We start from the raw sequence: 12,241 nt of genomic DNA, 5'->3' as shown, positions 1-12,241 counted from the left end.
ATCCTTCCCGCCATCAAAATGTGTCTGCTCCCATTGGTTAAAAATCGTTGTACCTGTACAAATCTGATTGGTTTAAGTTTCAATCCTATGTTTTTGCTCCTCCCACTAAGCAGGCTATAAAAACTCTGCTTGTTCTCTCAATAAACCTCTTGACAGAAATTCAGCTTGAGCTTTTTATTATTAACTTCTATGGCTTAATTTTCTAGGTGTTCACAAAAGAGCTTAACACTTGCGAATTATTTGTATTCGCCTTCTACCTTCTGTCCTGGTTGAGAGAAAGCTGCTGGCCGGAGTCTCTCCCATTAAAGGGCAGAAGCGAAGGCGAGTACAGAGAACAAAGCCTGTACTCCATCTCCACTCCTACTGTTTTGCACACGATGAAGTCAGGTGAGGCATCTGAACAGGTCAACTGATTGAAGACTGGGTTTTTATTACTGATCTACTTAGTGATCTTTTACACTTTTACACTTTATATTTCCTAAACTCCCCACTCTTTTGAGCAAGGACATTTTAAAACCATGATAGCTATCTTTGTATGGGTTAGCCTAAACTTCTTTCAGAAAGACTTGTCTCCATGAATGATTACACCGAATCCATGATCACAGAAGTGATTTCTGAGAGTAGCGGCTCAAAGAAACCCCCAAAATAAAAGAATGCAGTATACATATGTGACCTCTGTATATGATTTTCCACACACAAGACCAGGATTGTGTGTCCTAAGTATCATCTTACAGGTAAGACCCCAAATTAAAAAAAACCCAAATTCCACACACTTTTAATTTTTAAGCTTTGAATTATTAGTTACTTTACTCACAAACGTTCATTGAATTTGTTGCTATTTTGCTGATTTCCTAAAATATCTTGATACTTGTGAAGTAGTATTTTAATTTTATTTAGAAAATATTTAGCTTCTTTTATTGGGTGGTGGTGGTGGATCAGCTTCACCGACAGTGCTGATAGGGGTAGGAGTCACTCCTGTTGTACTTGGCCAACTGGATCTGATGATTCAACATAAGCTTGACAGTGCGTTTGACCATTGGTGCTACCTGAGGGATCTGGGGTGGGGGTAGTCTTTGATGCTAGGGCCTAACCTTGAGCCCTTACCCCTGAGCTGTCATGCTGGGAACCTATTTTTACACACACAGGCTGGATAAATGAGTCAGCTCCTGTTTTTCTAAAAGATATTCATGACATGAATTATTCCTTTTCTTTTTACTTAATTTAGTTTTATTTGAGGGAAGGGTTGGACAACATCCAGTAGTCCTCAGGACTTACTCCTGGCTCTGCTCAGGGATCAGATCACTCCTAGAAGGAGTGTGCAAGAATTATCTACTATATTCTTTCTGACTCGTGATCCATACTTTTCAATGAATTACAAAAAAAGAACTTAGAGAAAAAGCTTTTATTGATTTTTGCATTAGGGTCCTCAAAGAGAAAAAAATTTCCTAAATTAATCTCCTAATTAATTTCCCAAATTAATGTAAAACTAATTCCATTTCCTAATTAAGGGACAAAAAGGAGTTCTGAGAACATTGAAAGGGGACTTTTCTCACTTTTTCTTTGTGTGGTGGTCTCAACTATTTTTTGGGAAAAAAAAAGGGTTCAAATCAAGTAAAAAAACACTTAGAATTCTGTTCTACTTAGAAGTCCTTGCAGGCTGGGATACTGTTTTTTGAACCTTTTATGCCAGTCGCAAAGGTGGGCAACCTTTTACCTGTTGTTAAATAAGTGTCAATTAAAATTAACTCATCAATGTCTTCAGAGATCAGTGAAACCCCTGATCAAAAAAGCAGCAGGATAAATTGGCTCTACTACTTTCTTTCCCTTAAGCCAAGAGTATTTCAGTTCTTCCATTCCTCTTGGGGAGTGCTTAAAATATTTCCCAAATTGGGAACAGACGTTGTGCCGTCCTGTTAAATTTTATAACAGGTTCAAGGTTGAATTTCACCCAACTGTACTGCTATCTATGATAAGTACTATTAACTGAAAGTAAAAAGGGCATTTCTAGAAAAGGTAACATAGCAAGATATTTCTAACACAACACAAGCTATTTTTAAAAAGTCATCCTTTGTAAAATTTCTAAGACTTATAGAAACTTTCTCTAGTACCCATGACTTTGCCATTGGCTTTTGAGATGAGCTCAATACAAAGTCAGAACAGATGTAGTGACTCACAAAAGCCAGTCACAAAATAGAGATGGTTTCCATCTCATATTCATGCAGGCTGATCAACTTGTGAAATCAGTTGGGGATGTGGTAGGAGCTGCACCCTTAAACCCTATTGATGAAACATATTGAGGGGCACTTGGGTAGCAATCAATACAAAAACTTTCTATCAGCAGAGTCAGACATTTTTAGGGAGAAATTCATCCAAGACTATGAGATCAGTCAAAAAGATCCACTTACACATCAGTAATATTTACAAAAATGGGCCATGAGGGTCTGCAGAGATGGTAAAGGGGGCAGGTAGCTTACCTTGCACACAGGCAATGTTTAGGCAATGCTCATGGGGTGCTGGGGATGGAACCCAGGCCTTTTGCGTGTAAACCTGAGCTCCAGCCCACTGAACTTTTTCCATGCCCTTTTGGCTAAGTTTATGCCAGATGATCTAAGCCATGAGGATTCAGTTGGTAGGTCTCCATGATTTTTAACCAAAGGATTCTCAAAAATAAGGTTTGGTGTATATGTAACAAGTGACAAAGACTGTGCTACAAGTTACAGGCTTCAAAGAAACAAGAGTCGGTCTAATAAGAATCAGGAGGTCAGATGGGAAAAACTCTTGTTAGCTAGGTGACAGTAGTTAGACCTTTTGAAAGGGATGTCACAAAGTCTACCTTGGTCAACTTTGGGAGGTGGAACAAGGTGGAGTGTCCTTGCTTAAGTTTAGTACTTGTGAATTTTCATCTTCTGGAGGTGTTTTTATCACAGTAATAGAAGCAAACAAATAAGGCCAGAGCCATAGTATGATGGCGACACCCAGCATCACATAGGGAGTCCTGAGCCTCACCAGGGTACTGCATTTCTGACTGAAGAGCTAGGAGTAACATTGGAGTACTACAAGTGGGACCCCAAAAAACAAAGAAAAAAAAAAACAAAAAATAATATAAAGCAAAAATATTTCGTAATCACAAACTACCTAGTGTCATGAGGGGCATGTACAGGTGTAAAATGACCAATAAACCATGGTGCTATATCCAAAATAGTGACCTAAATATTCCTAGGTTGGAGAGGGCAGATTTCACATTCAAAAGAATAAAGTGTTGGAAAGATGATGGCTTCATAGGTTGGAGTACATGCTTTGCATACAGGAAGTCTGACACCACATGTTCCCCTGCACACCATTAGAACTACCCTCCAAGCGTTGATCCAGGTTTGAGCTCAGGAGTTCTTCTGGTGGGGCCTCAAATCCAAACCAACCAATCAAACAAGGGCCTGCGTGGTTCCCACTTCTGAGGTGCAGGCCACACTGAGCACAGATGTTCTTTTTAGTTTCTACCTCTTGGGCAAAGCAGGAAGGTCGACAGTCAGAAAGGGAGGCAGGTGACTCAAAGTGCAGGAAACCAAGGCACACTGTGCGTTTTTATCTAGACCAGTTCCTTTGGGAACAAAGTTTCAGATGAGTCAGAGCCTAATGGAGACTTGGAGATGAACTGGAAACACACTTTCATTAAATCCTGCTCTGAGTTTTATTTGAGCTTTTAAACGCATACACTTTTGATGCTCTTAAAAAGAGGTCATATCTCAGAATGGAAAAAATTCCTTTTTTTTTTTAATAATAAATTAATCTGATTCTGGGAAGGCTAGTTGTTGAACCACAAGGTCATAATTCTGGCATTATTACTTTATGCTAAGCAGGATGTGATTTCATAAGTATGAAATGCTTACATAGTCTTAGGAGTACTGTCTTTTAAAGTATTAGGCTAGTGATTTTTGTTTTTGTTTTTGCTATACTCAGTGGTGCTCAGAGCTTACTCCTGGCTCTGCACTCAGGGATCACTTTTAACAGGCTTGGTGAAACATATTGAATACTGGGGCTCAAACACAGGTAGGCTATATGCAAGGCAAGCACCCTTCCCACTGTACTATCATTCCGGCCTCCAGTATTAGCACTTGGAGCTCAGTGAGAAAGACATGACATGTGTTCCCTTATGTCTCCTCTGTCCTTCCAGGACAGTAAGAAAGCGCCTTCTTTTCTGACCATTATGAGGCAGCAACCACTTTATTATTTACATACCAAGCAGTCAGCAAGGAAGGACACAAAGATTTCCAACCTGCTGAATTTCTATTAGTAACACAATATGTGTACTTGTTTTTTTATTCCTTTATCTCTTTGGACATGATTAATATTGCCATCTACTGTGTTGACTTGTGAGAATGTTTATAAGACTAAGACCAAGGCCTGGGAAATCTATTGCAAGTCTGGCCTTGGGAAAGAGAACTGGTCAGATTTCCATCTACTTATCACATAGGGAAGCTTTGAGAATTTCTGAAAACAGCATGCTCAGGAAGAAAAGAGTTCTGGTGTTGGTATCTAGGCTGACTAGATAATAATCTTGCTACTAAATGGCAGGCAACCCCAAGGGAGAAGCCTTCACTCACGCATGGGTAACCAGCTATTGCTTACAGAAGAGCTCAGTAATTCACTGTCCCTGGCAGTTGGCATTGGCACTTAACTACGAAGCACAGACCGATCCATTAAAGGCAGAGCCAGTTCTCTGTGCCCAGCCACCGCCCTGTTAGTCCCGGGGGCCTATGTTTCCCGGGGGCCTATGTTTCTCCTGCCTGCTGTGTGATGTAGAAACATGTGTCTCTTTCCACAGACAAGCAGAATCATTGGAAAGATCAGCGCTGGAGAAAGGGAAAGCAACAAGTGCTGACATGAAAACATACTGAGGTGAGATGCTGGCTGAGTGATTCTACATGACTTTCCACCCCGGGGTAAAATTTTCCGTGGCTGCTCTTTAGAAAACCAGATGTGTTAGTTTGTCCTCTTTTTCCAAAGCATCTGGATGCATATGTGGATACACCCAAGACATCAGATTTGTGATCACCAAACCATGGGAGTTAATCACAGATAATCTAGAGGGTTGATGGACCCCTAATGACTAAAAAATAATGAAAGCAATAGATTTTAAAGGATTTATTACAAAGCAGCCTTTTATTCTACAACTAAATCACTGCTAGAAAACTCATTCCATGATCCCAAATGTCTCAGTGCATTCTAACATAATGGTGACCTTCCTAATAACTATAATTACAAGTTCCTTTGAAAGCAGAACTCTTGCTTCCATCACGTTTTTCAGGGATCAAAAAGGGAGGATGGTGTACTCAGAAACAGCTCTTAGGTTCAGAAAATATGATTTTTTTTTGATGACAGAAAGTCACCAAAGTTCAGATCTAATCCAGAGTTCAGAGAAAAACCCTCTCCCACCCATCTACCAGGCCACAGGCTCAGGGAGCAGCTGCAGCTGTGGTGTTCAGGGTAAAGTGGGTCAGTATCCACAGCACAGAGGAAGGTGGCCCAAGCAACTGTCCGCAGCCCCGCAACCTCCTATACCATCACTTAGTCCATAGCAGAGGCTCAGGCCTCAGATCCTTCTCTGTGGAACCCATAGAGAAGTAACAAAGTCAGAAGATGCTTAGACTAGAAAGTCTGGGAGCAGAAAGCTTCTGACATCAGAAGTGGTGCCTCTGAGGGCTTCAGTTCAATAAACCCAGAGGGCTGCAGGGCTACATAGAAGTACAAGACAGTCTGAGCGGTATCAATAGCATCTCTTGGTTGTTGATTAAGCACAATCTAGCTGCTTCAAATAACTTTTCCTTTTTTGGGGGGGGGCACACCCGGTGATACTTAGGGGTTACTCCTGGCTACGTGCTCAGATATTGCTCCTGGCTTGGGGGACCATATGGGACTCTAGGGGATCGAACCGCAGTCCATCCTAGGCTAGCGTGGGCAAGGAAGACACCTTACCCTTTGCACCAGGGCTCCGGCCCCAAGCTGCTTCAAATACATGTAATGCTTGGTAACATGAATCATATTTTAATAGCTTACACAGAAATTCACCTCCATTTAACGCACTTTAAAAAAAATAGTTCATCAAATAGTTTTCATTTGGAGCATTTTGTTTCAAGAGGCCCTAAAAGAACCCTAAAAACTTTGTATTACAGGTTTGGATCTTGGAGCTTTAACAAAAGTATTTTTTTCTTTTTATAAAAGGTATTGCCAAATTAGTGCTATTGCTGATGCCAGCTCAGTTAAACATTAACAATAACAACAACAACAACAACAACAACAAAAGACTTGAGTGTGGATAAAAAGAGTGTTGCTTTGTATCTCTCCTCCTTGGGAGAATGAGCAACATTTATTTATTTAGTTTATATATATATATATATATATATATATATATATATATATATATATATATATATATATATATATATATTGCCAAATCTAGCTGTGCTCAGGGGCTTATTCCTAGCTCTGTGCTTAGAAAAACTCCTAATGGTCTTAGGGGACCATATGGCATGCCAGGGATCAAACCCGAGTCAGCAGCATGCAAGGCAAAACCTGACCTGCTGTATCTAACTTCTAGCCCTAAACAACCTTTATAAGGCCATGCAAAAGAATACATTACTGAAAGGTCATGAATATAGCTCAGAAATCTACCTTACCTAGCAATATGAGGCCCTGTTCTCAATTGCTGGGACTATAATAAAAAGGCAACCCCAAAATGGTTTTATTTTTCCTTCTAAGTTGCATTAGCTGGCCTTGAGTAGACATGACTACATTGATTTGTTGATCTTATGATGACTCTGATTTAGATGTATAAGTCAAAGAACTACAGGGCTATAATTTAAAGAAAAGTCTTACTTTTGGAGCTGGGCTCTAAAACCACAGAACAGTGCTGGTATACAATGTGTTCAGTTTCCTATAAAACACTCACACATAATCTTACCGCTGTGATTTCTAGCAAAACTCAAGCGAAAGAGTGTTTTCCAATCCTTCGAACACAAGCATTTGAAAGCTGACATGGGTCTATGTGTATAAGTGGGGGTGGGGTTCTCACCACCCACCTGTCCATGGAGTTGTCCCCCAATTGCAGGCTGCAGCCGTAACCCGTGTTCACCCATCTGTACAGGGTAGTGAGGAGAAGGATCCCCTCCTGGAAATCCAAGGCCTGGATCATCATCCTTTTGGTCTGGAACATCCCCCTTGTGGTCCCCCTGAACTCTTCCTTCCCAAAGCCTGGGAATGGTTTCTGGATGCTCACCCTGAAAACAGCAAGAGACAATAATCACTACTCCACCCAAATCACATTTCTAGGTAGCCTGATATGTGTTGCCTGAAGACCTTTCTTCCAAGACTATCATTTTGGTCCTTTCATTCACTGGCCTCTTCCTCTACTTAAATAACACAGAATGTGGGCCTAAACTTTATGAGAAACAAAGGAGAAATATTCGATTTGCCCATTATTTTGATATGAAAAAAACTCACAACTTTCTAAGTAAGGTATTATAGGCTATTTTTATATATCAGAAGATATGTACTTTTATACATCAGAAGATAAAGTTCTTCATAGTTCTGATCAGTGGGAAACTTATGTTAAGATTTTCTTAAGGAGGGTTTTCTATGTCTCAAGAATTTGAAAGCTGGTCAAATCTTATTTGGAAGGCTCCATTCATTCCTATGCGTAAGATATCTATATTAGGAGCTTCCCTGTTTACAGGCTGAGTTAAACCAACATCCCTGGTTCTCTAGAGTGAAAAGCACACATAAGGTCTAGAGGACCCTGAATATTCACAACAACTTGAAATAGCTGATAAAGGAGCAGGAATTCGGCTATGCAGAACTGAAAATTTTTGTCTTCTCTCTGATCCCATCAGAAAACAAGGCCAGGAAGTAGATGGCAGAAGTGGAGGGTCCTGGAACTGTCACTCCAAAACATTAACCAGAAAGCAAGTCCCTGCTGTGTTGTGTCTCTGTTGGGAATCTGAGTACTGAGACCTAAGAAAGTGAAGACACAAATTATAGTAACAAGTGACCAAGGAAATGAGGGAAGACCTTTGCAAAATTGCAGGGCAGTGCAGTATAGGCCTCAGAATTTAGGAACAGAGAGCATGATAAAAAAACAAAAGTTTGAGAACGAGGCTTAACTAAGTATAAGGTTAAATGTGGTGGTAAAGGCCTGCAGGATGCTTTACTACAGAACAGAAACACAGTGAGTGTGCTCTAAGAAGAAAACTCTGTGTATAGTTTCTACTCCAGGGTTTGAGTGGGGCTTGACAAACTCATCTAAAATCATACCGTAGGAATGTGTGTGTTTGGGGGTTAAAAACAAAAATGAGACATGCACAATGAGCTCTCCCAGTGGAGGTACCTCATTCAAATTTTCTTCATCCTCCATCCTTTTCCCTTGCCGCCAATGTTTTAGCAGCCACCTGAGTTTGACATAGAAAAGGAAGATGTTCTGCTTCAGGAATCGGAGCTCTTGTTGCATCAGATTCTTCTCATCACTCCAGCTTCGCTCGTGGAGGGTGCTCTGCAGAGCTAGGCTGTGCATTTCCAATTCTTTCCACTTCAGAGCATAGAGGTGCTCCTCCATCTAAAACAGAACAAGAATGTGACAGCAATGTCCTCTTGTGTCACCACAGTCAACCACTTTTGAATTCACTTGGCATCATTTTGCATACGGGATGTAGAATATAGACCCCACAGTGATTGATTTAATTCTATGAAATTCTTCATAGTCATCAAACCTGTGAGTTTGCTGATCTAGAAATAACAGTTCAGACAAACTAATTTAACTATTCCTTGTGTCCAGTTTCTCGTGGGATTTCTAAAATGTTTACACAAGGATAGAAAATGTAATGTCTCTAAATTCCTGAACTATCGTTCCTTTGATGCAGGGTTTGTCTCTACTTTAATATAACTTCCTTTTTCCCTCTATGAGTTTGTGCACAAAAGGATATTGCACTTGAAAGGAGAGCAGTGTAACTCCTCCTTCAGGACTTTCTAGGCCACTGGACCTCCACCATCTTCTGTAGAAAGAAGAGAACCCTAAGCTGATGGAAAGCGAGAGTGGTATAGCCAGAGAATTCTTGGAAAACATGTAAAACTCTTCTACATATAGTGGACAGCAAACAGGAAAGGCAATCAATAATCTATTTCCACACTTAAGATTTCATACTCCTTTAGATGTGGCTAAGTCTTAAGAAAATAAAAGCAGGGGCGGGAGAGATAGCACAGTGGTAGGGCATTTGCCTTGCAAACAGCCGATCTAGGACAGACAGTGGTTCAAATCCCAGCATTCCATATGGTCTCCCGTACTTGCCAGGAGCTATTTCTCAGTGTAGAGCCAGGAGTCAACCCTGAGCGGAGCCAGGTGTGACCCCCCAAAAAACAAAACAAAACAAAACAAAAATAATAAAATAAAATAAAAGCATTACTAAAATATATTTTCAATCTCTACATCAAGTTCCTATTTTTAAAACACTAGTATAGACACATTAAAAAATCAACATGTATTATGAGCTAAAGGGTGTGAATAAAATCTTAGGAAGTGATACATAAGTGAAAACTCTCTCTCCATTAAAAAATAAGATTGGGTTGGGAATGTAGCTCAGACTGTGCACTTGCCTTTATCCTCAGCAGTACAAAAACAATAGAAAACAAAAAACCCCAACAAGACGTAAAAAAACAACAGAAAGCAAGACCAGAAGTCAGCTTCTTTACCAGCTGTCCTCTCCTAACCAAGTCTTCCTCTTAGAACAAAAATTAAGGCAGTTTATTTTGCTTTGTTTGATTGAATACTTTAGGACTCTAGATGCCTGAGTTCAAACTAACACTCCTCAAAGGTCAGCTGGGTGAGGACCGGGGTTCTCGGAGACCCTGGTCTGTGTGGAGAGCTACACCGCTCCTGTCATAATGCCACACATTTTTTTGTTCTTGTTGTAGCTACATTTGGGCCTGTAAGAACAGAAAATAATCAACTCACTTCCTAGGTAACACTCTCAGTCCTAACCTGTCTTTCTGAATAAGAACTGAGTGAGGAAGCAGGTTGCCTGCCATGCTAGAAAACCTGTGTTTGGGAGCAAATCTGCAGTGCCATCTTTGCCCAATTGTAACTTGAGGATACAGCTGCCAAAAGTAGCTGGAAGGTGGGTGGCATTTTCTGACCCTTTCATCTGCAACCTCCATAAATACTTCTTCCCTCACCTGAATTCTCTGCTGTCCTTACTGCCTGCTCCAGTTCCATGTTAAACGTTTTCCCAGAACTGAGTTTGCCCTCCTGGCTTGTTAAAGAGGCACCTTTCCTTCCTTCTGAACAAGCTTGGACATCTTACTACCTCCAACTGCTCTGCTCTACACGCTGAAACCTGATTCCAAGTCCTGGACACACCTGGGATCCTGACATTTTTGCCATAGGCATCTCCAGGGATTAATCTACAGGCAAACATAAACTTTGGTCAAGGCAGGGGGGAGGGAGAACAACATTATTTAGGAATTTACCTTTCAATAAAAGAAAATAATTTCCTTTTTTTTAATTATTGGTGAACTTATTAAAAGGGGGTATCTGGTCCTGGATGATATTTGTGAGGCATTTGCAGAAAGGCAGTGGAGTGCAGATTCCCCTCTCAGCATTAATTATAGTAGCCAAATGCTACACCCTACACCCTCCAAAAAAAATGGCTGAGCTCTGCAGCTGAAATAAAATGATCTGAGCAGCTAAATCCTCTCAGGTGAGATAGGACTACAGGGATGAAAACTATGAGTCTTTCATTTTGGAGGTGGACTGGGCAGAGCCTCTCTGCCACTGGAAAACTCAGCATCTTCAGTCACTGCTGGCCATCTTCTATGCAGAAAATGTAGCCCAGCTCCTCCACTAAGCTCCAAAAGAAAATAATGATATGCATGGTACTCCCTTTTTAGCAATAGTGCAAACCAGTGTAAAGAGAGAGAGAGAGAGAGAGAGAGGGGGGGGGGGGGAAGGGAGGGAGAGAGAGAGAGAACACAAAATGTTTGTCCCAGAGACAGGCAGGAGATGAGGGGGTGGTGGAAGGGAAATGGGGGACATTGGTAGTGGAAAAGTTGCACTGGTGAAGGGCAGTGAGTGTACATTCTATAACTGAAATTCCACTATGAATATTTCTGTAAACATGGTGCTTAAATAAATAAATTATAAAAAAAAATTATCATGTGGCACAAGTAAAAAAATAATGAAAGAAAATAATGGTTGCTGATACTTCCCAGCTAGTCTGGTTCTGGCTGATACCTCTGTGGCATTCTAAGAAAGGCGGGCAGATTCCCCTTTCTGCATAAACTTACAGTATCGAGGGCCACACCCTACACCTTCTTACAGAATGGCCCAGCTCCTCAACTAAATCTTATCAAACTCCCAAGGCACCAAATTTGTCTTAGTTATAGAAATCTAGAAATTCTGGGCCACACAAAGCCTCAATATTTTATAGCCTCAATATTTTATTTTATAGTAATATTTATATAGCCCAATAGCATCACAGGAAATCACAGGGCAAATTACATAGACATCTACCACACTCAGTGACACAGCAACACAGAAGACTCAACTATTGTGCTAGACCAACCACAGCTGAGTACAAATTCTTTGACATTAGTAGCACCAAGCAGAAATAACAATCATTTCTAATTGACCTGTGCTGATCTGATTTTGATAATTCCATTTGTCTCTATGTTGTAACAAGTGATATGAAGTAAGTTTGCTTGTGTCTGCGGTTACAGGAAAACTCACAAGCAGTGTAAGAACTGCAGATTGGCATTTTACCCACTGCTTAACTGCTTGATGATAGGTGATGTCTTGTTGGTGCATTGTTGTGACAAAAACAAGGTGTCATTTTATAGGTTGATTCCAAGGACTTTTCACTACTTAGCCACTTCTCCCTGAGGGTTCTGTTTGCTCTTTGTAGTCTGATGATGCATGGATGCTTCTATGAGTGGAGAACATACCCCAGGAACAGGAAATGCAAAAATAAGAGAAGATCTCTGCTGATCTACCCACCAAGAATGACAGAAAATTTACAGGAAGGATACAAAGAAAATCAAAGACTCTGGAAATGCACTAAGTCTGAGATATCATTTTGATCTATTTTGCTTTAGGGTGTCACACCTGGAGATGCTTAGGGATTATTTCTGGTTCTGCAACTAGAAATTACTTCTAGTGGTGCTTAGGGAACCGCAATGGATGCTGGAGCTAGAACTTGGGCCA

At 40.7% G+C, this 12,241-nt stretch overlaps 1 protein-coding gene across 1 annotated transcript in view; it reads right to left on the bottom strand.

The window, feature by feature from the left end:
* The window catches only part of MTCL1 (microtubule crosslinking factor 1), a 124,309-nt gene that overhangs the window by 27,911 nt on the left and 84,157 nt on the right, over window positions 1-12,241 (bottom strand). Inside the window, exons 7-8 of the mRNA XM_049770187.1 lie at window positions 8,378-8,602; window positions 7,074-7,271 (exon numbers count right to left, since the gene is read on the bottom strand). Of these exons, the coding sequence (XP_049626144.1) occupies window positions 7,074-7,271; window positions 8,378-8,602 (423 nt within the window). The remainder of the gene's footprint in view (window positions 1-7,073; window positions 7,272-8,377; window positions 8,603-12,241) is intronic.

This window comes from Suncus etruscus, chromosome 3 (assembly GCF_024139225.1).
Source record: "Suncus etruscus isolate mSunEtr1 chromosome 3, mSunEtr1.pri.cur, whole genome shotgun sequence".
Lineage (NCBI taxonomy): Eukaryota > Metazoa > Chordata > Mammalia > Eulipotyphla > Soricidae > Suncus > Suncus etruscus.
Note: the sequence above shows the minus strand (reverse complement) of the source record. Positions and strands in the feature narration are given on the sequence as shown.